This window comes from Coturnix japonica, unplaced genomic scaffold (genome assembly GCF_054131305.1).
Source record: "Coturnix japonica strain WE unplaced genomic scaffold, WE-NBRP24 Scf081, whole genome shotgun sequence".
NCBI lineage: Eukaryota > Metazoa > Chordata > Aves > Galliformes > Phasianidae > Coturnix > Coturnix japonica.
In genome coordinates, this window is record NW_028188984.1 from 147,501 (window position 1) to 173,731 (window position 26,231).

General features: G+C 57.0%; 1 protein-coding gene across 5 annotated transcripts in view; it reads right to left on the minus strand.

The window, feature by feature from the left end:
• Positions 1-26,231, minus strand: part of RASAL3 (RAS protein activator like 3) — a 35,836-nt gene extending 9,605 nt beyond the window's left edge. For all 5 annotated transcript variants that reach the window (XM_085534340.1, XM_085534339.1, XM_085534338.1 and 2 more), the window contains exons 1-12: positions 26,096-26,231; positions 20,235-20,625; positions 18,998-19,113; positions 18,837-18,915; positions 13,874-13,956; positions 13,485-13,573; positions 13,280-13,412; positions 9,106-9,204; positions 7,177-7,719; positions 6,558-6,702; positions 5,281-5,425; positions 1,493-1,729 (exon numbers count right to left, since the gene is read on the minus strand). In XM_085534340.1, the coding sequence (XP_085390466.1) occupies positions 1,493-1,729; positions 5,281-5,425; positions 6,558-6,702; positions 7,177-7,719; positions 9,106-9,204; positions 13,280-13,412; positions 13,485-13,573; positions 13,874-13,956; positions 18,837-18,915; positions 18,998-19,113; positions 20,235-20,625 (2,060 nt within the window). In that variant the 5' untranslated portion in view covers positions 26,096-26,231. The remainder of the gene's footprint in view (positions 1-1,492; positions 1,730-5,280; positions 5,426-6,557; positions 6,703-7,176; positions 7,720-9,105; positions 9,205-13,279; positions 13,413-13,484; positions 13,574-13,873; positions 13,957-18,836; positions 18,916-18,997; positions 19,114-20,234; positions 20,626-26,095) is intronic.

A 26,231-nucleotide genomic window follows, 5' to 3' on the forward strand; every position in this document is an offset into this window, starting at 1 on the left:
GCCCCATAGGCTGTAGGGTTCATCCCTGCTGCCCCATAGCGAACCTTGGGGACCCATAGCTTCCAGCCCTGCTGCCCCATAGCGAACCTTGGTGACCCATAGCTTCCAGCCCTGCTGCCCCATAGCGTCCATTGGTGACCCATAGCTTCCATCCCTGCTGCCCCATAGCGAACCTTGGGGACCCATAGGGTCCATCCCTGCTGCCCCATAGCAAACCTTGGGGACCCATAGCTTCCAGCCCTGCTGCCCCATAGTGTCCATTGGTGACCCATAGTGTCCAGCCCTGCTGCCCCATAGCGCCCCTTGGGGACCCATAGCTTCCAGCCCTGCTGCCCCATAGCGTCCATTGGTGACCCATAGCTTCCAGCCCTGCTGCCCCATAGCGAACCTTGGTGACCCATAGCGTCCAGCCCTGCTGCCCCATAGCGTCCCTTGGTGACCCATAGCTTCCAGCCCTGCTGCCCCATAGCACCCATTGGTGACCCATAGTGTCCAGCCCTGCTGCCCCATAGCGTCCATTGGTGACCCATAGCTTCCATCCCTGCTGCCCCATGGCATGTAAGGAAGGTTCTAGCAGCCCCATAGAGAGTATCAGGGATCCCTACAGCCCCATGGACCCCTCTGCTGCCCCATATCCCCATCTCCCCATATCCCCATCTCCCCATGTCCCCATAGACCCCAGTGTCCCCATAGTCCCCATATCCCCATAGTCCCCATAGTCCCCATCTCCCCATAGTCCCCACATTCCCATAGTCCCCATAGTCCCCATATCCCCATATCCCCATAGTCTCCATAGTCCCCATATCCCCATATCCCCATAGTCCCCACATTCCCCATCTCCCCATAGTCCCCATATCCCCATAGTCCCCATCTCCCCATCTCCCCATATCCCCATCTCCCCATAGTCCCCATCTCCCCATACCCCATAGTCCCCATATCCCCATATCACCATTATCCCCATACCCCATAGTCCCCATATCCCCATAGTCCCCATATCCCCATACCCCATAGTCCCCATATCCCCATATCCCCATCTCCCCATATCCCCATAGTCCCCATAGTCCCCATATCCCCATAGTCCCCATATCCCCATAGTCCCCATATCCCCATAGTCCCCAATGTCCCCATATCCCCATAGTCCCCATCTCCCCATAGTCCCCATATCCCCATATCCCCATAGCCCCCATGTCCCCATATCCCCATCTCCCCATATCCCCATACCCCATAGTCCCCATAGTCCCCATGATCCCATTGCACCCCATATCCCCATATCACCATAGTCCCCATATCCCCATACCCCCATATCCCATCTCCCCATATCCCCATTATCCCCATCTCCCCATAGTCCCCATATCCCCATCTCCCCATATCCCCATTATCCCCATCTCCCCATATCCCCATTATCCCCATATCCCCATAGTCCCCATCTCCCCATCTCCCCATACCCCATCTCCCCATACTCCCCATGACCCCATTGACCCCGTAGCCGTACGTGCTGAAGTTGGCCATGTTCTGGATGACTTTGGCCACCAACGTGAGGCTCCGCGCCGTGTTCTCTCTCGGATACTCCTGGACGAGGCCGAACAAACTGGGTGCCATGATGGCGGGGCACAGGAAGCGCAGGAACAGCGAGGCCGACACCAGGCGCTGCCCGATGGGCGCCTTGCCCCGCAGCCGGCACTCGGCCTGCCAGGCCGCAAACACCTCAGCCAGCTCCACGGGGAACGAGCTGCGGGGAGACACGGGGTGATGGGTGCCCCTATGTGCCCCTATGTGCCCCTGTGTGCCCCTATGGGGTGATGGGTGCCCCTATGTGCCCCTATGGGGTGATGGGTGCCCCTATGTGCCCCTATGTGCCCCTATGTGCCCCCTATATACAACCATGGGGTGTTGGGTGCCCCTATGTGCCCCTATGTGCCCCTATGTGCCCCTATGTGCCCCCTATATACAACCATGGGGTGTTGGGTGCCCCTATGTGCCCCTATGTGCCCCCTATATACAACCATGGGGTGATGGGTGCCCCTATGTGCCCCTATGTGCCCCCTATATACAACCATGGGGTGATGGGTGCCCCTATGTGCCCCTATGTGCCCCCTATATACAACCATGGGGCGTTGGGGTGCCCCTATGTGCCCCCCTATATACAACCATGGGGTGATGGGGTGTCCCTATATACAACCATGGGGTGATGGGTGCCCCTAAGTGCCCCTATGTGTCCCTATGTGCCCCTATGTGCCCCCTATATACAACCAGGGGGTGTTGGGTGCCCCTATGTGCCCCCTATATACAACCATGGGGTGATGGGTGCCCCTATGTGCCCCTATGTGCCCCCTATATACAACCATGGGGTGTTGGGTGCCCCTATGTGCCCCCTATGTGCCCCTACGTGTCCCTATGTGCCCCTATGTGCCCCCTATATATAACCATGGGGTGATGGGTGCCCCTATGTGCCCCTACGTGCCCCTACGTGCCCCTTCGTGCCCCTATGTGCCCCTATGTGCCCCCATGTGCCCCTATATACAACCATGGGGTGTTGGGTGCCCCTATGTGCCCCTATGTGCCCCCATGTGCCCCTATATACAACCATGGGGTGATGGGTGCCCCTATGTGCCCCTATGTGCCCCCATGTGCCCCTATGTGCCCCCTATATACAACCATGGGGTGATGGGTGCCCCTATGTGCCCCCTATATACAACCATGGGGTGATGGGTGCCCCTATGTGCCCCCTATATACAACCATGGGGTGATGGGTGCCCCTATGTGCCCCCATGTGCCCCTATGTGCCCCCTATATACAACCATGGGGTGTTGGGTGCCCCTATGTGCCCCCATGTGCCCCTATGTGCCCCCTATATACAACCATGGGGTGATGGGTGCCCCTATGTGCCCCCTATGTGCCCCTATATGCCCCTATATACAACCAGGGGGTGTTGGGTGCCCCTATGTGCCCCCTATATACAACCATGGGGTGATGGGTGCCCCTATGTGCCCCTATGTGCCCCTATGTGCCTCCATGTGCCCCTATGTGCCCCTATGTGCCCCTATGTGCCCCCTATATACAACCATGGGGTGTTGGGTGCCCCTATGTGCCCCCTATATACAACGATGGGGTGATGGGTGCCCCTATGTGCCCCTATGTGCCCCCATGGGGTGATGGGTGCCCCTATGTGCCCCCTATATACAACCATGGGGTGTTGGGTGCCCCTATGTGCCCCCTATGTGCCCCTACGTGTCCCTATGTGCCCCTATGTGCCCCCTATATATAACCATGGGGTGATGGGTGCCCCTATGTGCCCCTACGTGCCCCTACGTGCCCCTTCGTGCCCCTATGTGCCCCTATGTGCCCCCATGTGCCCCTATGTGCCCCCATGTGCCCCTATGTGTCCCTATGTGCACCCTATGTGCTCCCATGGGGAGTAGGGGTACCCCTATGTGCCCCTATGTGCCTCTATGTGCCCCTATGTGCCCCCATGTGCCCCTATGTGTCCCTATGTGCCCACTATGTGCTCCCATGGGGAGTAGGGGTGCCCCTATGTGCCCCTATGTGCCTCTATGTGTCCCTATGTGCCCCTATGTGCCCCCTATATACAACCATGGGGTGTTGGGTGCCCCTATGTGCCCCTGTGTGCCCCTATGTGCCTCCTATATACAACCATGGGGTGTTGGGGTGTCCCTATATACAACCATGGGGTGATGGGTGCCCCTATGTGCCCCTATGTGCCCCCATGGGGTGATGGGTGCCCCTATGTGCCCCCTATATACAACCATGGGGTGATGGGTGCCCCTATGTGCCCCCTATATACAACCATGGGGTGTTGGGTGCCCCTATGTGCCCCCTATATACAACCATGGGGTGATGGGTGCCCCTATGTGCCCCTATGTGCCCCCACGGGGTGATGGGTGCCCCTGTGTGCCCCCTGTATACAACCATGGGGTGATGGGTGCGCCTATGTGCCCCTATGTGCCCCCATGGGGTGATGGGTGCCCCTGTGTGCCCCCTGTATACAACCATGGGGTGATGGGTGCCCCTATGTGCCCCTATGTGCCCCCATGTGCCCCTATGTGCCTCTATGTAGCCCTGTGTGCCCCCATGGGGTGTTGGGTGCCCCTATGTGCCCCTATGTGCCCCTATGTGCCTCTATGTGCCCCTATATTCCCCTATATACAACCACGGGGTGTTGGGTGCCCCTTTGTGCCCCTATGTGCCTCTATGTGTCCCTATGTGTCCCTATGTGCCCCCTATATACAACCATGGGGTGATGGGTGCCCCTATGTGCCCCCTATATACAACCATGGCGTGATGGGTGCCCCTATGTGTCCCTATGTGCCCCCATGTGCCCCTATGTGCCCCTATGTGCCCCCTATATATACAACCATGGGGTGTTGGGTGCCCCTATGTGCCTCTATGTGCCCCTATGTGCCCCCTATATACAACCATGGGGTGTTGGGTGCCCCTATGTGCCCCCACGTGCTCCCATGTGCCCCTATGTGCCTCTATGTGTCCCTATGTGCCCCTACGTGCCTCTATGTGCCCCTATGTGCCCCTATTTGCCCCCTATATACAACCATGGGGTGTTGGGTGCCCCTATGTGCCCCTACGTGCCCCCATGTGCCCCTATGTGCCCCTATATACATCCACGGGGTGTTGGGTGCCCCCATGTGCCCCTATGTGCCCCTATGTGGCCCTATGTGCCCCCATGGGGTGATGGGTGCCTCTATGTGCCCCTATGTGCCCCTATGTGCCCCCATGTGCCCCTACGTGTCCCTATGTGCCCGCTATATAGAACCATGGGGTGTTGGGTGCCCCTATGTGCCCCTATGTGTCCCTATGTGCCCCTACGTGTCCCTATGTGCCCCCATGTGCCCCCATGTGCCCCTATGTGTCCCTATGTGCCCCCTATGTGCTCCCATGGGGAGTAGGGGTGCCCCTATGTGCCTCTATGTGCCCCTATGTGCCCCCTATATACAACCATGGAGTGTTGGGGTGTCCCTATATACAACCATGGGGTGTTAGGGTGCCCCTATGTGCCCCCTATGTGCCCCCATGGGGTATTGGGGTTCCCCTATGTTTCCCTATCTCCATCCTAGCCCCACATCTGCCCCATGGATGGTCCTCACATCCCTTCTTACCCCCATGTCTTCCTGGTGTCAATGTCTGCCCCCTCACCCATCCCATTGCCTGTGCCATCCCCCAACCCCTTTCCAGCCCCCAGACCCCCCTCAATGTATACACCCCCCCTCTATATACCCCCCCCTATTCCCCTATGGGGCAGCCCCTCACTCGCAGGACGTGGCGATGCGCTGCAGCGTCTCCTCGCAGACCTGACGCAGGTTGTTCTGGTTGTCGACGAGGTCGGAGCCGCCACATTTACTGGGGTCGACTTCACAGTTGAGGTCAGAAGAGCAGAGATGGGCCACAGCCTCACCTGGGAACCAGGGGAAAGGCACAACAACCCTTAAAACCCAATAGTACCTCATAATACCCCATAACTCCCCATAATACCCCATAGTATCCATTCATACCCCATAACACCGAACAGTAACCCATAGTACCCCGTAATACACCCATAGTATCCCATAGTATCCGATAATACCCCATAGTACCCTATAGTACTCCATAGTATCCCATAGTACACCATAATACCCATACTGTCCAAGAATACCCCATAGTACCCCATATTACCCCCACAATACCCCGCAGTACCCCATATTACCCCCACAATACCCCATAATTTTTCATAATACCCTACAGAACTTCATAGTACCCCATAATACCCCATAATGTCCCATAAATCCCCATAATACCCCATAATACCCCATAGTATCCATTCATACCACATAATACCCCGTAGTAACCCATAGTAACCCGTAATACCCCCATAGTATCCCATAGTATCAGATAATACCCCATAGTACTCTATAATACTCCGTAGTACCCCATATTACACCCACAATACCCCATAGTACCCCATATTACCCCCAAAATACCCCGTAGTACCCCATATTACCCCCACAATACCCCGTAGTACCCCATATTACTCCCTCAACATCCCATAATTTTTCATAATACCCTATAGAACTTCATAATACCCCATAATAACCCATAATACCCCATAGTATCCATTCATACCCCATAACACCCCACAGTAACCCATAGTACCCTGTAATACCCCCATAGTATCCCGTAGTATCAGATAATACCCCATAGTACTCTATAGAACTTCATAGTACGCCATAATACCCCATAATGTCCCATAATACCCCATAGTACCCCATAAAATCCCATAGTACCCCATATTACCGTCTAGTATCCAATAATACCCGACAGTACCCCATAGTATCCCATAACGCCTCACAATAACCCATATTACCCCTAAGTACCTCACAATATCCCATAATACCCACATAATACCCCACAATTCCCCCATAATACCCCATGATACCATCATAATACCCCCATAATACCCTCATAATACCCTCATAATACCCCATAACACCCCATAACACCCCATAATACCCTCATAATACCCCATAACACCCCATAACACCAGCTCATACCCAGCGTGTCCTGGAGGTATTTGCCCCCCACCAGCTTCATGTACTCATCAATGGCTTTGGTGGCCAACGTGTTCTCTCGGAAGATCAGAGACTCCCGTTCATCAAAGCGATCCAGCTCGGCCACACCGAGGTCAATGAGGAACTCCTGGGTGTGGGATGGATGTTGGGGGGCACCCGTGGGCCATTCCATCCCATAATAACCCACCCCATCCATCCCATCCCATCCCATCCCATCCCATCCCATCCCATCCCATCCCATCCCATCCCATCCCATCCCACCCCATCCCATCCCATCCCATCCCATCCCATCCCATCCCATCCTATCCCATCCATCCCATCCCATCCCATCCCATCCCATCCCATCCCATCCCATCCCATCCCATCCAATCCATCCCATCCCATCCCATCCCATCCCATCCCATCCCATCCCATCCCATCCATCCCTCCCCAATCCCACCCCAACCATCACCCATCCCATCCCAACCACCACATCTACCCCACCGTGATCATCACCCATCCCAGCCCAACCACCACGTCCATCCCATCACAGTCATCCCCCATCCCACCCTCCCCCCACCCCACCCACCACATCCCTCCCACCCCGACCCCCCCCCTGTACCTTGGCTTTCCCGGTGCTCTGCAGCACTCGCACCAAGGCCCCGGCGAGCTCCTCCTTGTGCCTCACAGCGATGGTGGGCTCCAGGCGGGCACACAGCTCCCGGTAGTGGAAGGTGATGAACTCAGCCAACTCCTTATAGCGGACGATGGGCAGCACCCGAACCTCCCGGTACCTCCCACGCACCCGCAGCGCCGGAGCCCGTTCATTGCCCCCATGGCTACTCAATGGATACCACCTCTCCAAGGGCTGCCGGGCAGCCCCCAGCTCAGCCAAAGGGACGGTGACAGATGCCACGGGTTGGTTGGGGTGGCCTTGATCATCACGGCATAGAGACAAGGTGAGGGCATGGCAGGGAGGCAGGGCCGCCAGCTGGAAGAGCTCCCCCCAGAAGAGCTCGCCATCGGGACCGGACACTTTGGCTGTGGTGCGGGCGAAGAGGGTCCCGTCCAAATGGAGGTGGCACCGGAGACGGCGGCGGGGTGGGAGGTCTCTTGCTTCATAGACCCATAGGCTCAATGACAGCTCCAGGCGCTCACAGTTGTCCTGGGGACATGAGGGTTGGGAGGAGATAGGGATGGATCAATGCTTTGGGATACAAGTGGATGGATGAACCCAGAGAGGGGACACGATGAAGATGGGGATATAGGAGGACATGAGGGTTGGGAGGAGATAGGGATGGATAAATGCTTTGGGACACGAGTGGATGGATGAACCCATAAAGGGACATAGAGGGGACACAATGAAAATGTGGCCTATGGGAGGACATGAGGGTTGGGAGGAGATTAGGATGTATCAATGCTTTGGGATACAAGTGGATGGATGAACCCATAGAGGGGACACGATGAAGACAGGGGCTATGGGAGGTCCCTGGGGACATGGAGGGAGGAGATAGGATGGATAAATGTCTTGGGATACAAGTGGATGGATGAACCCACAGAGGAGGGGATACAATGAAGACAGGGCCTATGGGAGGTCCCTGGGGTCATGAGGGTTGGGAGGAGATAGGGATGGATAAATGCTTTGGGATACAAGTGGATGGATGAACCCAGAGAGAGACACGATGAAGACAGGGCCTATGGTAGGACATGTGGGTTGGGAAGGAGATAGGGATGTATCAATGCTTTGGGACACGAATGGATGGATGAACCCACAGAGGGACATAGAGGGGACACGATGAAGACAGGGCCTATGGGAGGTCAATGGGGACACGAGGGTTGGGAGGAGATAGGGATGGATAAATGCTTTGGGATACAAGTGGATGGATGAACCCATAGAGGGACACAATGAAAACGGGGCCTATGGGAGAACATGAGGGTTGGGAGGAGATAGGGATGGATAAATGCTTTGGGACACGAGTGGATGGATGAACCCACAGAGGGACATAGAGGGGACACGATGAAGACAGGGCCTATGGGAGGTCCATGGTGGGGGTCCGATGAAGACAGGGCCTATGGGAGGTCAATGGGGACACGAGGGTTGGGAGGAGATAGGGATGGATCAGTGCTTTGGGATACAAGTGGATGGATGAACCCAGAGAGGGGCATAGAGGGCCCTGGTGGGGGTCCAATGAAGACAGGGCCCTGGTGGGGGTCTGATGAAGACAGGGCCCTGTTGGGGGTCTAATGAAGACAGGGCCCTGGTGGGGGTCTAATGAAGACAGGGCCCTGGTGGGGGTCTAATGAAGACAGGGCCCTGGTGGGGGTCTATTGAAGACAGGGCCCTGGTGGGGGTCTAATGAAGACAGGGCCCTGGTGGGGGTCTATTGAAGACAGGGCCCTGGTGGGGGGCCTTGGTGGGGGTCCGATGAAGACAGGGCCCTGGTGGGGGTCTATTGAAGACAGACAGGGCCCTGGTGGGTGTCCAATGAAGACAGACAAGGCCCTGGTGGGGGTCTATTGAAGACAGACAGGGCCCTGTTGGGGGTCCCACCTTGTTGGGCTGCACCGTGCGCCGCAGGTTCTCGATCCAACGGTCTCGTTCAGCCAAGGAGCTGCAGCCAAAGGAGCGGCTGTGCCCGTCCGTGATGACCTGCAGATAAATGGGGGGGGGATCAGGGGGCACCAGGGGGGGGGGCACAGGGTGGCTGAGGTCTGGTGGCCTCCACTGGGGGCTCTGGGTGCACATCCAGGATGGCTGGGGTGCTCCAGGTGCCTCTGCAGGGTACCCTGTACTTTGGGTGCCCCTATAGGGGTATATAGGTGCCTCTATAGGGGCATATAGGGGCTGCTTGGCTTTGTCACCCCAGCACCATTGGGGTATATAGGGGCTGCTTTGCCTCTATAGGGGTATATAGGTGCTCCTATAGGGGTACATAGGGGCTGCTTGGCCTCTATAGGGGTATATAGGTGCTCCTGTAGGGGTATATAGGGGCTGCTTGGCCTCTATAGGGGTATATAGGTGCTCCTATAGGGGTATATAGGGGCTGCATGGCTTCTATAGGGGTATATAGGTGCTCCTATAGGGGTATATAGGGGCTGCTTGGCCTCTATAGGGGTATATAGGTGCTCCTGTAGGGGTACATAGGGGCTGCTTGGCTTCTATAGGGGTATATAGGTGCCCCTATAGGGGTATATAGGGGCTGCTTGGCCTCTATAGGGGTATATAGGTGCTCCTATAGGGGTATATAGGGGCTGCTTGGCTTCTATAGGGGTATATAGGTGCTCCTATAGGGGTATATAGGGGCTGCTTGGCCTCTATAGGGGTATATAGGTGCTCCTATAGGGGTATATAGGGGCTGCTTGGCTTCTATAGGGGTATATAGGTGCTCCTATAGGGGTATATAGGGGCTGATTGGCCTCTATAGGGGTATATAGGTGCTCCTATAGGGGTATATAGGGGCTGCTTGGCTTCTATAGGGGTATATAGGTGCTCCTATAGGGGTATATAGGGGCTGCTTGGCCTCTATAGGGGTATATAGGTGCTCCTATAGGGGTACATAGGGGCTGCTTGGCCTCTATAGGGGTATATAGGTGCTCCTATAGGTGTACATAGGGGCTGCTTGGCCTCTATAGGGGCATATCGGTGCTCCTATAGGGGTACATAGGGGCTGCTTGGCCTCTATAGGCGTATATAGGTGCTCCTATAGGGGTATATAGGGGCTACTTGGCCTCTATAGGGGTATATAGGTGCTCCTATAGGGGTATATAGGGGCTGCTTGGCCTCTATAGGGGTATATAGGTGCTCCTATAGGGGTACATAGGGGCTGCTTGGCCTCTATAGGGGTATATAGGTGCTCCTATAGGGGTACATAGGGGCTGCTTGGCCTCTATAGGGGTATATAGGTGCTCCTATAGGGGTATATAGGGGCTGCATGGCTTCTATAGGGGTATATAGGTGCTCCTATAGGGGTATATAGGGGCTGCTTGGCCTCTACAGGGGTATATAGGTGCTCCTATAGGGGTATATAGGGGCTGCTTGGCTTCTATAGGGGTATATAGGTGCTCCTATAGGGGTATATAGGGGCTGCTTGGCCTCTATAGGGGTATATAGGTGCTCCTATAGGGGTATATAGGGGCTGCTTGGCTTCTATAGGGGTATACAGGTGCTCCTATAGGGGTATATAGGGGCTGCTTGGCCTCTATAGGGGTATATAGGTGCTCCTATAGGGGTACATAGGGGCTGCTTGGCCTGTATAGGGGTATATAGGTGCTCCTATAGGGGTATATAGGGGCTGCTTGGCCTCTATAGGGGTATATAGGTGCTCCTATAGGGGTATATAGGGGCTGCTTGGCCTCTATAGGGGTATATAGGTGCTCCTATAGGGGTACATAGCGGCTGCTTGGCTTCTATAGGGGTATATAGGTGCTCCTATAGGGGTACATAGGGGCTGCTTGGCCTCTATAGGGGTATATAGGTGCTCCTATAGGGGTACATAGGGGCTGCTTGGCCTCTATAGGGGTTTATAGGTGCTCCTGTAGGGGTATATATGGGCTGCGTGGCTTCTATAGGGGTATATAGGTGCTCCTATAGGGGTATATAGGGGCGGCTTGGCTTCTATAGGGGTATATAGGTGCTCCTATAGCGGTACATATGGGCTGCTTGGCTTCTATTGGGGTATATAGGTGCTCCTATAGGGGTATATAGGGGCTGCTTGGCTTCTATAGGGGTATATAGGTGCTCCTATAGGGGTATATAGGGGCTGCTTGGCCTCTATAGGGGTATATAGGTGCTCCTATAGGGGTATATAGGGGCTGCTTGGCTTCTATAGGGGTATATAGGTGCTCCTATAGGGGTACATAGGGGCTGCTTGGCTTCTATAGGGGTATATAGGTGCTCCTATAGGGGTATATAGGGGCTGTCTGGCCTCTATAGGGGTATATAGGCGCTCCTATAGGGGTATATAGGGGCTGCTTGGCCTCTATAGGGGTATATAGGTGCTCCTATAGGGGTATATAGGGGCTGCTTGGCTTCTATAGGGGTATATAGGTGCTCCTATAGGGGTATATAGGGGCTGCTTGGCCTCTATAGGGGTATATAGGTGCTCCTATAGGGGTATATAGGGGCTGCTTGGCCTCTATAGGGGTATATAGGTGCTTCTATAGGGGTATATAGGGGCTGCTTGGCCTCTATAGGGGTATATAGGTGCTCCTATAGGGGTATATAGGTGCTCCTATAGGGGTATATAGGTGCTCCTATAGGGGTACATAGGGGCTGCTTGGCCTCTATATGGGTATATAGGTGCTCCTATAGGGGTACATAGGGGCTGCTTGGCCTCTATAGGGGTATATAGGTGCCCCTATAGGGGTATATAGGGGCTGCTTGGCCTCTATAGGGGTATATAGGTGCTCCTATAGGGGTATATAGGTGCTCCTATAGGGGTACATAGGTGCTCCTATAGGGGTATATAGGTGCTCCTATAGGGGTATATAGGGGCTGCTTGGCCTCTCTAGGGGTATATACGTGCTCCTATAGGGGTATATATGTGCTCCTATAGGGTTATATAGGTGCTCCTATAGGGGTATATAGGGGCTGCTTGGCTTCTATAGGGGTATATAGGTGCTCCTATAGGGTTATATAGGTGCTCCTATAGGGGTACATAGGGGCTGCTTGGCTTCTATAGGGGTATATAGGTGCTCCTATAGGGGTATATAGGGGCTGTCTGGCCTCTATAGGGGTATATAGGCGCTCCTATAGGGGTATATAGGGGCTGCTTGGCCTCTATAGGGGTATATAGGTGCTCCTATAGGGGTATATAGGGGCTGCTTGGCTTCTATAGGGGTATATAGGTGCTCCTATAGGGGTATATAGGGGCTGCTTGGCCTCTATAGGGGTATATAGGTGCTCCTATAGGGGTATATAGGGGCTGCTTGGCCTCTATAGGGGTATATAGGTGCTTCTATAGGGGTATATAGGGGCTGCTTGGCCTCTATAGGGGTATATAGGTGCTCCTATAGGGGTATATAGGGGCTGCTTGGCCTCTATAGGGGTATATAGGTGCTCCTATAGGGGTATATAGGTGCTCCTATAGGGGTATATAGGTGCTCCTATAGGGGTACATAGGGGCTGCTTGGCCTCTATATGGGTATATAGGTGCTCCTATAGGGGTACATAGGGGCTGCTTGGCCTCTATAGGGGTATATAGGTGCCCCTATAGGGGTATATAGGGGCTGCTTGGCCTCTATAGGGGTATATAGGTGCTCCTATAGGGGTATATAGGTGCTCCTATAGGGGTACATAGGTGCTCCTATAGGGGTATATAGGTGCTCCTATAGGGGTATATAGGGGCTGCTTGGCCTCTCTAGGGGTATATACGTGCTCCTATAGGGGTATATATGTGCTCCTATAGGGTTATATAGGTGCTCCTATAGGGGTATATAGGGGCTGCTTGGCTTCTATAGGGGTATATAGGTGCTCCTATAGGGTTATATAGGTGCTCCTATAGGGGTACATAGGGGCTGCTTGGCTTCTATAGGGGTATATAGGTGCTCCTATAGGGGTATATAGGGGCTTCTTGGCCTCTATAGGGGTATATAGGTGCTCCTATAGGGGTACATAGGGGCTGCTTGGCCTCTATAGGGGTATATAGGTGCTCCTATAGGGGTATATAGGTGCTCCTATAGGGGTATATAGGGGCTGCTTGCCCTTGCCCCCCCAGCCCCATTACCTGGAAGCAGAACTTCTCCCCCACGACACTCCCATGCACCGGGCGCACGATGACGTTGTCCCCACTGAGATCCAGCTCTGCTGCACTGGGCGCTGGGAGCAGCGATTCATGGGACCCACAGCGACTCGGGACCCTATAGCAGATATAGATGTACCACCAAAGCCCCCCCATGGGGTCCCCACTTTATCCCCCCCCCCCTTTGTACCTGTCTCCATCCATTCCAGCCATCGCCGTGATCTCATTTTTGGGCACAATTCGACCTTTCCTCTCCCTCAGCCTCTTCCACAGCAGCCCCTATAGGGTGGGGATGGTCACAGTGGGTGCCATAGGGCTGCAGTGTGACACCCAATGGGTGACACCAGGACCCACCTATAGGGTGGGGATGGTCAGGGTGGGTGCCATAGGGCTGCAGTGTGACACCCAATGGGTGACACCAGGACCCACCTATAGGGTGGGGATGGTCAGGGTGGGTGCCATAGGGCTGCAATGTGACACCCAATGGGTGACACCGGGACCCACCTATAGGGTGGGGATGGTCACATTGGGTGCCATAGGGCTGCAGTGTGACACCCAATGGGTGACACCGGGACCCACCTTCACGTTGCTGAACTGGGACGTGGTGGATCCGTCGCTGTCGGTTCCTTTCCCCGCTGTCCTCGCGCTCTGCTCCTCGGGGTCTATTGGGGTGACACAGGTTGGAGGCCATAAAGCATCACAGGGTGCTGCACCCACTGCCCCATAAGCAGCTCTGGGGGTCCTGGGTGCTGCTCATCCCATGCAATGGGTGCTGCCCTATAGTGGGTGCAGGGTTGCCATGCAATGGGTGCTGCCCTATAGTGGGTGCGGGGTTGCCATGCAATGGGTGCTGCCCTATAGTGGCTGCAGGGTTGCCATGCAATGGGTGCTGCCCTATAGTGGCTGCAGGGTTGCCATGCAATGTGTGCTGCCCTATAGTGGGTGCGGGGTTGCCATGCATTGGGTGCTGCCCTATAGTGGGTGCAGGGTTGCCATGCAATGGGTGCTGCCCTATAGTGGGTGCGGGGTTGCCATGCATTGGGTGCTGCCCTATAGTGGGTGCAGGGTTGCCATGCAATGGGTGCTGCCCTATAGTGGGTGCAGGGTTGCCATGCATTGGGTGCTGCCCTATAGTGGGTGCGGGGTTGCCATGCATTGGGTGCTGCCCACCAATGGGTGCAGGGTTGCCATGCATTGGGTGCTGCCCTATAGTGGGTGCAGGGTTGCCATGCAATGGGTGCTGGGTGCAGGGTTGCCATGCAATGGGTGCTGCCCTATAGTGGGTGCAGGGTTGCCATGCAATGGGTGCTGCCCTATAGTGGGTGCAGGGTTGCCATGCATTGGGTGCTGGGTGCAGGGTTGCCATGCATTGGGTGCTGCCCTATAGTGGGTGCAGGGTCCCCATGCATTGGGTGCTGGGTGCAGGGTTGCCATGCATTGGGTGCTGCCCCATAGTGGGTGCAGGGTTGCCATGCATTGGGTGCTGCCCTATAGTGGGTGCAGGGTCCCCATGCATTGGGTGCTGGGTGCAGGGTTGCCATGCATTGGGTACTGCCCTATAGTGAGTGCAGGGTTGCCATACACTGGGTGCTGCCCTATAGTGGGTGCGGGGTTGCCATGCATTGGGTGCTGGGTGCAGGGTTGCCATGCAATGGGTGCTCCCCTATAGTGGGTGCAGGGTTGCCATGCAATGGGTGCTGGGTGCAGGGTTGCCATGCACTGGGTGCTGCCCTATAGTGGGTGCAGGGTTGCCATGCATTGGGTGCTGCCCTATAGTGGGTGCAGGGTTGCCATGCATTGGGTGCTGCCCTATAGTGGGTGCAGGGTTGCCATGCATTGGGTGCTGCCCTATAGTGGGTGCAGGGTTGCCATGCATTGGGTGCTGCCCTATAGTGGGTGCAGGGTTGCCATGCATTGGGTGCTGCCCTATAGTTGGTGCAGGGTTGCCATGCAATGGGTGCTGGGTGCAGGGTTGCCATGCATTGGGTGCTCCCCTATAGTGGGTGCAGGGTTGCCATGCATTGGGTGCTGCCCTATAGTGGGTGCAGGGTTGCCATGCAATGGGTGCTGGGTGCAGGGTTGCCATGCATTGGGTGCTGCCCTATAGTGGGTGCAGGGTTGCCATGCAATGGGTGCTGCCCTATAGTGGGTGCAGGGTTGCCATGCAATGGGTGCTGGGTGCAGGGTTGCCATGCATTGGGTGCTGCCCTATAGTGATTGCAGGGTTGCCATGCATTGGGTGCTGCCCTATAGTGGGTGCAGGGTTGCCATGCATTGGGTGCTGCCCTATAGTGGGTGCAGGGTTGCCATGCAATGGGTGCTGGGTGCAGGGTTGCCATGCAATGGGTGCTGCCCTATAGTGGGTGCAGGGTTGCCATGCAATGGGTGCTGCCCTATAGTGGGTGCAGGGTTGCCATGCAATGGGTGCTGCCCTATAGTGGGTGCAGGGTTGCCATGCAATGGGTGCTGGGTGCAGGGTTGCCATGCATTGGGTGCTGCCCTATAGTGGGTGTGGGGTTGCCATGCAATGGGTGCTGCCCTATAGTGGGTGCAGGGTTGCCATGCAATGGGTGCTGCCCTATAGTGGGTGCAGGGTTGCCATGCAATGGGTGCTGGGTGCAGGGTTGCCATGCATTGGGTGCTGCCCTATAGTGGGTGTGGGGTTGCCATACACTGGGTGCTGCCCTATAGTGGGTGCGGGGTTGCCATGCATTGGGTGCTGGGTGCAGGGTTGCCATACACCGGGTGCTGCCCTATAGTGGGTGCAGGGTTGCCATGCATTGGGTGCTGCCCTATAGTGGGTGCAGGGTTGCCATGCAATGGGTGCTGCCCTATAGTGGGTGCAGGGTTGCCATGCAATGGGTGCTGGGTGCAGGGTTGCCATGCAATGGGTGCTGCCCTATAGTGGGTGCAGGGTTGCCATGCATTGGGTGCTGCCCTATAGTGGGTGTGGGGTTGCCATGCAATGGGTGCTGCCCTATAGTGGGTGCAGGGTTGCCATGCATTGGGTGCTGCCCTATAGTGGGTGCAGGGTTGCCATGCATTGGGTGCTGCCCTATAGTGGGTGCAGGGTTGCCATGCAATGGGTGCTGGGTGCAGGGTTGCCATGCAATGGGTGCTGCCCTATAGTGGGTGCAGGGTTGCCATGCAATGGGTGCTGCCCTATAGTGGGTGCAGGGTTGCCATGCATTGGGTGCTGCCCTATAGTGGGTGCAGGGTCCCCATGCAGTGGGTGCTGCCCTATAGTGGGTGCAGGGTTGCCATGCAATGGGTGCTGGGTGCAGGGTTGCCATGCACTGGGTGCTGCCCTATAGTGGGTGCAGGGTTGCCATGCAATGGGTGCTGCCCTATAGTGGGTGCAGGGTTGCCATGCATTGGGTGCTGCCCTATAGTGGGTGCAGGGTTGCCATGCATTGGGTGCTGGGTGCAGGGTTGCCATGCACTGGGTGCTGCCCTATAGTTGTTGCAGGGTTGCCATGCAATGGGTGCTGGGTGCAGGGTTGCCATGCATTGGGTGCTGCCCTATAGTGGGTGCAGGGTTGCCATGCAATGGGTGCTGCCCTATAGTGGGTGCAGGGTTGCCATGCAATGGGTGCTGGGTGCAGGGTTGCCATGCAATGGGTGCTGCCCTATAGTGGTTGCAGGGTCCCCATGCAGTGGGTGCTGCCCTATAGTGGGTGCGGGGTTGCCATGCACTGGGTGCTGCCCTATAGTGGGTGCAGGGTCCCCATGCAATGGCTGCTGCCCTATAGTGGGTGCAGGGTTGCCATGCAATGGGTGCTGCCCTATAGTGGGTGCAGGGTTGCCATGCAATGGGTGCTGCCCTATAGTGGGTGCGGGGTTGCCATGCATTGGGTGCTGCCCTATAGTGGGTGCAGGGTTGCCATGCAATGGGTGCTGGGTGCAGGGTTGCCATGCAATGGGTGCTGCCCTATAGTGGTTGCAGGGTCCCCATGCAGTGGGTGCTGCCCTATAGTGGGTGCGGGGTTGCCATGCACTGGGTGCTGCCCTATAGTGGGTGCAGGGTCCCCATGCAATGGCTGCTGCCCTATAGTGGGTGCAGGGTTGCCATGCATTGGGTGCTGCCCTATAGTGGGTGCAGGGTTGCCATGCAATGGGTGCTGCCCTATAGTGGGTGCGGGGTTGCCATGCATTGGGTGCTGCCCTATAGTGGGTGCAGGGTTGCCATGCAATGGGTGCTGGGTGCAGGGTTGCCATGCAATGGGTGCTGCCCTATAGTGGGTGCAGGGTTGCCATGCAATGGGTGCTGCCCTATAGTGGCTGCAGGGTTGCCATGCACTGGGTGCTGCCCTATAGTGGGTGCAGGGTTGCCATGCAATGGGTGCTGGGTGCAGGGTTGCCATGCAATGGGTGCTGCCCTATAGTAGGTGCAGGGTTGCCATGCATTGGGTGCTGTGTGCAGGGTTGCCATGCATTGGGTGCTGGGTGCAGGGTTGCCATGCATTGGGTGCTGCCCTATAGTGGGTGCAGGGTTGCCATGCATTGGGGGCCCATGGTTGCAAGGGAGCCCTTATCAATCAGCAGGATCAGCACAAGGGAGCCCTTATCAGCAGCATCAGCACAAGGAAGCTCTTATCAGCAGCATCAGCACCCAGCAGCAGCACAGAGGAAGCGGTGACAGCACGAGGAGGTGTCAGCACTGAGGGTTTCCTCTGTGCAGCGATGTGGGGCACGGGGTGTGGGGCACAGCGTGTAGTGCAAGATCCGTGGGGCAGGATGCGTGTTGGGGTGCATGGAGAGGGGTATGATGTGTGCACAGTGCAAGGTGCATGTCATAGGGCAAGGTGTGTTGCATGGGGTGGTGCACGGTGCAAAATGCAAGGTGTGTGGTGCATGGTTTGGTGCATGGTTTGGTGCATGGTTTGGTGCATGGCATGCACAGTGTGTGATGCACAGAGCATGGTGTGCAGCACAGGACATGGTATAGTGCATGGTGGGAAGCAGAGCACACAGTGTGTTGCATAGCATGCCCCAGGAGCTGCATTGGAGCCTACACCAATGCATGCAAACACCCCATGCCCCAGGAGCTGCATTGGAGCCTACGCCAATGCATGCAACCACCCCGTGCCAAAGGAGCTGCATTGAAGCCTACACAAATGTATGCAAACACCCCATGCCAAAGGAGATGCATTGGAGCTTGCACCAATGCATGCAAACCCCCCATGCCCCAGGAGCTGCACTGGAGCCTGCACCAACGCATGCAAAGACCCCATGCCAAAGGAGCTGCATTGGAGCCTACACAAATGTATGCAAACACCCCACGCCAAAGGAGCTGCATTGGAGCCTGCACCAATGCATGCAAACACCCCAATGCCCCAGGAGCTGCATTGGAGCCTGCATCAATGCATGCAAACAACCCATGCCCCAGGAGCTGCATTGGAGCCGACACCAATGCATGCAAACAACCCACGCCCCGGGAGCTGCATTGCAGCATGCACCAATGCATGCAAACACCCCACACCCCAGGAGCTGCATTGGAGCCTGCACCAATGCATGCAAACACCCCCCGCCGTCAGCTCACCCGTGTCCCTCCTGCCACCCATTGGATGCACGTTGCTGCTCTCAGAGCTCCCGGTCCGGTTCCTGTTCCTGTATGCAATCTGAGGATGCAGCGGGGGTCAGGCACCAGACGTGCAGCCCCCCACGCACCCCATAGATCAGAGGGGTGCCCCACATCCTCACCTCCTCGTCCCGCCCCACGTGGACCAGCTGTTTGTCCACCAGGGAGAAGTTGGAGACGTCCCACACTGTGACGTCGGGTGCTGGGATGGAGGGGGCGATGGGGGTGCTCTGTGGGGCTGGGATGTGGGGCAGGGGGTCAGGAGCAGCCAGTGGGAGCTTGTTGGGTCCCCATGGCCCATGGGTGGCATTTAGTGCCGGGGGGTGTGTGGTTGTGACCGTGTTAACCCATCATTCACCACCATCACCCATCACACCCAACCAGCACCCAAAGGCTCTACACCCCAAACCAGCCCAAATCTCCATCACCCACCACCTCAGGCCATCACCACCTCCCCCATCCCACTCCCATCCCCATCCCCACTGCACCCCCATCTCATTCCAGTTCTATCCCCATTCCTCTCCATCTCATCCCCATCCCCATTTCCATCCCATCCCATCCCAACTCCATCCTTACCCCCATTCCCATCCCCACCTCCATCCCACTCTGATCTCATACTCATTCCAGCCTGACCCCAATCCCATCTGATCCTCACACCCATCCCATCCATCCCATCCATCCCATCCCATCCCATCCCATCCCATCCCATCCCATCCCATCCCATCCCATCCCATCCCATCATCTCCATCCCATCCCATCCCATCCCATCCCATCCCATCCCATCCCATCCCATCCCATCCATCCCATCCCATCCCATCCCATCCCATCCCATCCCATCCCATCCCATCCCATCCCATCCATCCCATCCCATCCCATCCCATCCATCTCCATCCCATCCCATCCCATCCCATCCCATCCCATCCCATCCCATCCATCCCATCCCATCCCATCCCATCCCATCCCATCCCATCCCATCCCATCCCATCCATCCCATCCCATCCATCCCATCCCATCCCATCCCATCCCATCCCATCCCATCCCATCCCATCCCATCCCATCCCATCCCATCCCATCCATCCCATCCCATTCATCCATCCCATCCCATCCCATCCATCCCATCCCATCCCATCCATCCCATCCCACCCCATCCCATCCCATCCCACCCCATCCCACCCCATCCCATCCCATCCCATCCCATCCCATCCCCATCCCATCCCATCCCATCCCATCCCATCCCATCCCATCCCATCCCATCCATCCCATCCCATCCCATCCCATCCCATCCCACCCCATCCCACCCCATCCCATCCCATCTCCATCCCACCCCATCCCCATCTCTATCCCATAACCCCTCCGTACCTGTGCTGCCCTCATGACCCCCCTTCTCCTCCCTGGCCCCGTTCTCCCCATGGCCTTTCCTTTTGGACATAGACCGCAGGTATTTCTGTAGGGTCCCCTTTCCCCCCTCAGGGCTGCGCGGCTCCTTGGCCCCTTTGGACGGTGCCGAAAATGCCCTTTGGAACAGGGACCGTCGTGCGCCGCCTTTGGGTGCCGCCATGTTGGCGCTGCCCTTCCCCACACCGTTATCGACGCCCTCAGACTCGGGGTGGCTGTAGGATCGTTTCCAGCCCTGCAGGCGGCTCCGGGGCCGTGCGGGGTCCCTGTCACCCACGGGTGCTGTTGTTCTCCATCTATAGGTCTTCAGCAGCGTTGGGGGCTCAGAGGTTTGGGGGGGCTGCTCCACTTCCATCTGTGGGGTGGAGGGAGAGTCAGGCGCCACCGGACCCACAGCCAACCCAGCACCCCAATGGAGGGGTCCCCATCCCAATGTCCCTATAGGAGCACCCCAATGTAGGTGTCCCTATTAACATCCCTATTGGGGCACCCCAATGGAGGTGTTCCCTATTGGAGCACCCCAATGTAGGTGTCCCTATTAACATCCCTATAGGGGCACCCCAATGGACGGGTCCCCATCCCAATGTCCCTATAGGAGCACCCCAATGTAGGTGTCCCTATTAAACATCCCTATTAGGGCACCCCAATGGAGGTGTCCCCATTAAACATCCCTATAGGAGCACCCCAATGTAGGTGTCCCCTATAGGAGCACCCCAATATAGGTGTCCCCTATTGGAGCACCCCAATGGAAGTGTCCCCATTAAACATCCCTATAGGAGCACCCCAATGGAGGTGTCCCCTATTGGGGCACCCCAGTGGAGGTGTCCCCATCCAATGACCCTATTGGGGCACCCCAATGTAGATGTCCCCTATTGGAGCACCCCAATGGAGGGGTCCCGATCCCAGTGTCCCTATAGGAGCACCACAATGTAGGTGTGCCCATTAAACATCCCTATAGGGGCACCCCAATGGAGGTGTCCCCATTAAACATCCCTATTGGAGCACCCCAATGTAGGTGTCCCCATTAATCATCCCTATTGGGGCACCCCAATGGAGGTGTCCCCTATTGGGGCACCCCAATGTAGGTGTCCCCATTAAACATCCCTATAGGAGCACCCCAATGTAGGTGTCCCTATTAACATCCCTATAGGAGCACCCCAATGTTGGTGTCCCCATTAAACATCCCTATAGGAGCACCCCAATGGAGGTGTCCCTATTAACATCCCTATAGGAGCACCCCAATGGAGGTGTCCCTATTAACATCCCTATTGGGGCACCCCAATGTAGGTGTCCCCATCCCAATGTCCCTATTGGGGCACCCCAATGTAGATGTCCCCTATAGGAGCACCCCAATGGAGGTGTCCCCATTAAACATCCCTATAGGGGCACCCCAATGGAGGTGTCCCCATCCCAATGTCCCTATTGGGGTACCCCTATCCTGGCACCCCAATTGGGGCACCCCAATTCCAGCACCCCTATTGTGGTCCCCCTGTCTAAGCATCCCCATTGGGGCACCCAATTGGGGTGACCCCATAGGGGACGCACCGGCCCCATAGGGACACGCTGACCCCATAGGGACACACTGACCCCATAGGGACGGACTGACCCCATATGGACACACTGACCCCATAGGGGACGCACTGACCCCATAGGGACGCACTGACCCCATAGGGGACGCACTGACCCCATAGGGACACGCTGACCCCATAGGGACACATTGACCCCATAGGGGACGCACTGACCCCATAGAGGATGCACTGACCCCATAGGGGACACACTGACCCCATAGGGACACATTGACCCCATAGGGACACGCTGACCCCATAGGGGATGCGCTGACCCCATAGGGGACACACTGACCCCATAGGGACGGACTGACCCCATAGGGACACACTGACCCCAAAGGAATGCACCGACCCCATAGGGACACACTGACCCCATAGGGGATGCACTGACCCCATAGGGGACACACTGACCCCATAGGGGATGCACTGACCCCATAGGGGACACACTGACCCCATAGGGACGGACTGACCCCATAGGGACACACTGACCCCATAGGGGACGCACTGACCCCATGGGGACACGCTGACCCCATAGGGACGGACTGACCCCATAGGGGACGGACTGACCCCATAGGGACGCACTGACCCCGTAGGGGACAGCACTTGTAGGGTGACACCTATGGGTGGCCCCATTACCGCCCTGAACCCCTATGCATGGCTCCATTGCCGCCCCATATCCGCCCCATATCCGCCCCGTTGCCCACCCCATAGCCGCCCCATTGCCCACCCCATAGCCGCCCCATATCCGCCCCTTTGCCCGCCCCATGTCCGCCCCATTGCCCGCCCCATATCCGCCCCTTTGCCCGCCCCATTGTCCCTATGTGTGGCCCCATAGCCGCCCCATAGCCGCCCTACTGCCCGCCCCATTGCCCGCCCCATACCCGCCCCATACCCGCCCCATTGCCCGCCCCATTGCCCGCTCCATACCCGCCCTATATCCGCCCCATAGCCGCCCCATAGCCTCCCCATTACCCGCCCCTTTGCCCGCCCCTTTGCCCGCCCCATACCCGCCCCATTGTCCGCCCCATTACCCGCCCCATAGCCGCCCCATAGCTGCCCCATATCCGCCCCATCCCCAGGCACAGGCGGTGCCGTCGTTGTTTCCGTCGCTGCGGCCGCGTCTCTTCCCCCCCCACCCCCACGTTTCCTCTCCTATGCATGGCCCCACATCGGCCCCACATCGGCCCCATAGGCCCCATAGCGGCCCCACATCGGCCCCACATCGGCCCCATATCGGTCTGGAGGGGGGGAGGGGAGGGTGGGAGACCCCTTCCCCCCCCATAGCACCCCATGGTGCTTGTGGGGCTGGATGACCCTCATCGTGGATCCATATGGGGGTCAGCACCCAAAGGGGGACCCAGGAAGGGTGAGGGGGGTCCCCCCACCCTATAGGGATACCCCACCCTATAGGGGTCCCCCATCCTATATGGGTACCCCCACCTTATAGGGGTACCCCCACGCTATAAGGGTCCCCCCACCCTATAGGGGTCCCTCCATCCTATACGGGTACTCCCACCTTACAGGGATACCCCCACCCTATAGAGATACCCCCACCCTGTAGGGGTCCCCCCACCCTATAGGAGTACCCCCACCCTATAGGGGTACCCCCACCCTATAGGGGTCCCCCACCCTATAGAGATACCCCCACCCTATAAGGGTCCCCCACCCTATAGGGGTGATGCCGATGCTTTGGAGCTCTATGGGGTGCTGCTCACTATTGGGGTCTAAACCATCCCCCATAGCATCACCCCATCACCTTATCAGTGCTGCTCACCCCATACCCCACATCACCCCATACACCACATCACCCCATATCACCCCATACCCCACATCACCCCATACCCCATATCACCCCATACCCCATATCACCCCATACCCCACATCACCCCACACCCCACATCACCCCATACCCCACATCACCCCACATCCCATATCACCCCATACCCCACATCACCCCATACCCCACATCACCCCACATCCCATATCACCCCACACCCCATATCACCCCAAACCCCATATCACCCCATACCCCACATCACCCCATACCCCATATCACCCCATACCCCATATCACCCCATACCCCACATCACCCCACACCCCACATCACCCCATACCCCATATCACCCCACATCCCATATCACCCCATACCCCACATCACCCCATACCCCGTATCACCCCACACCCCATATCACCCCACATCCCATATCACCCCACACCCCATATCACCCCACACCCCATATCACCCCATACCCCTTATCAACCCATACCCCATATCACCCCATACCCCATATCACCCCACACCCCATATCACCCCACACCCCATATCACCCCATACCCCATATCACCCCACACCCCATATCACCCCATACCCCATATCACCCCACACCCCCACCCCACATCACCCCATATCACCTCATACTCCATATCACACCATACCCCACATCACACCATACCCCGTATCACCCCACATCCCATATCACCCCACACCCCATATCACCCCATACCCCATATCACCCCATACCCCATATCACCCCATACCCCACATCACCCCATACCCCATATCACCCCACACCCCACATCACCCCATACCCCATATCACCCCACACCCCACATCACCCCATACCCCATATCACCCCACACCCCACATCACCCCACACCCCATATCACCCCATACCCCATATCACCCCATACCCCACATCACCCCATACCCCATATCACCCCATATCACCCCATACCCCATATCACACCATACCCCACATCACCCCATACCCCACATCACCCCATACCCCATATCACCCCATCACCCCATATCACCCCACACCCCACATCACCCCACACCCCATATCACCCCATACCCCATATCACTCCATACCCCATATCACCCCATACCCCGTATCACCCCACATCCCATATCACCCCACACCCCATATCACCCCACATCCCATATCACCCCATCACCCCATATCACCCCATACCCCATATCACCCCATACCCCACATCACCCCACACCCCATATCACCCCATACCCCATATCACCCCATACCCCACATCACCCCACACCCCATATCACCCCATACCCCATATCACCCCATACCCCATATCACCCCACACCCCATATCACCCCATACCCCATATCACCCCATACCCCACATCACCCCACACCCCATGTCACCCCATACCCCATATCACCCCATACCCCATATCACCCCATACCCCACATCACCCCACATCCCATATCACCCCACACCCCATATCACCCCATACCCCATATCACCCCACACCCCATATCACCCCATACCCCACATCACCCCACAACCCATATCACCCCATACCCCATATCACCCCACATCCCATATCACCCCACACCCCATATCACCCCACACCCCATATCACCCCATACCCCATATCACCCCACATCCCATATCACCCCAAACCCCATATCACCCCATACCCCACATCACCCCACACCCCATATCACCCCATACCCCATATCACCCCATACCCCATATCACCCCATACCCCACAACACCCCATACCTCATATCACCCCATACCTCATATCACCCCATACCCCACATCACACCATACCCCATATCACCCCACATCCCATATCACCCCATACCCCATATCACCCCACATCCCATATCACCCCATACCCCATATCACCCCACATCCCATATCACCCCATACCCCGTATCACCCCATACCCCGTATCACCCCACATCCCATATCACCCCACACCCCATATCACCCCATACCCCATATCACCCCATACCCCACATCACCCCATACCCCATATCACCCCATACCCCATATCACCCCATACCCCACATCACCCCACATCCCGTATCATCCCACACCCCATATCACCCCACACCCCCACCCCATATCACCCATATCACCCCATACCCCATATCACCCCACACCCCCACCCCACATCACCCCATATCACCTCATACCCCATATCACCTCATACCCCATATCACCCCAAACCCCATATCACCCCATACCCCATATCACCCCACACCCCATATCACCCCATATCACCCCATACCCACCCCATTGATGGAGCATCCCCTTGGGCTCCCACCTCCCCTCCCCCTGCCCCCCATGTATCCCCTGCCCCCCATGTATCCCCTGCCCCACATGTATCCCCTGCCCCACACGTGTCCCCTGCCCCACATGTGCCCCCTGCCCCACATGTGCCCCCTGCCCCACACGTGTCACCTGCCCCACATGTGCCCCCTGCCCCACATGGTACCTCCCCACTCGCTGCCTCCTCCGACACCCGGTTCCTGCCTCGGCTTCCCCATGTGACCCAGCAGCAGTTTCAGTCACACCCTTCACCTCCGCCTCTGCCCCATAGATGTTGTCAGCCCAGCCCCATAGATGTTGTC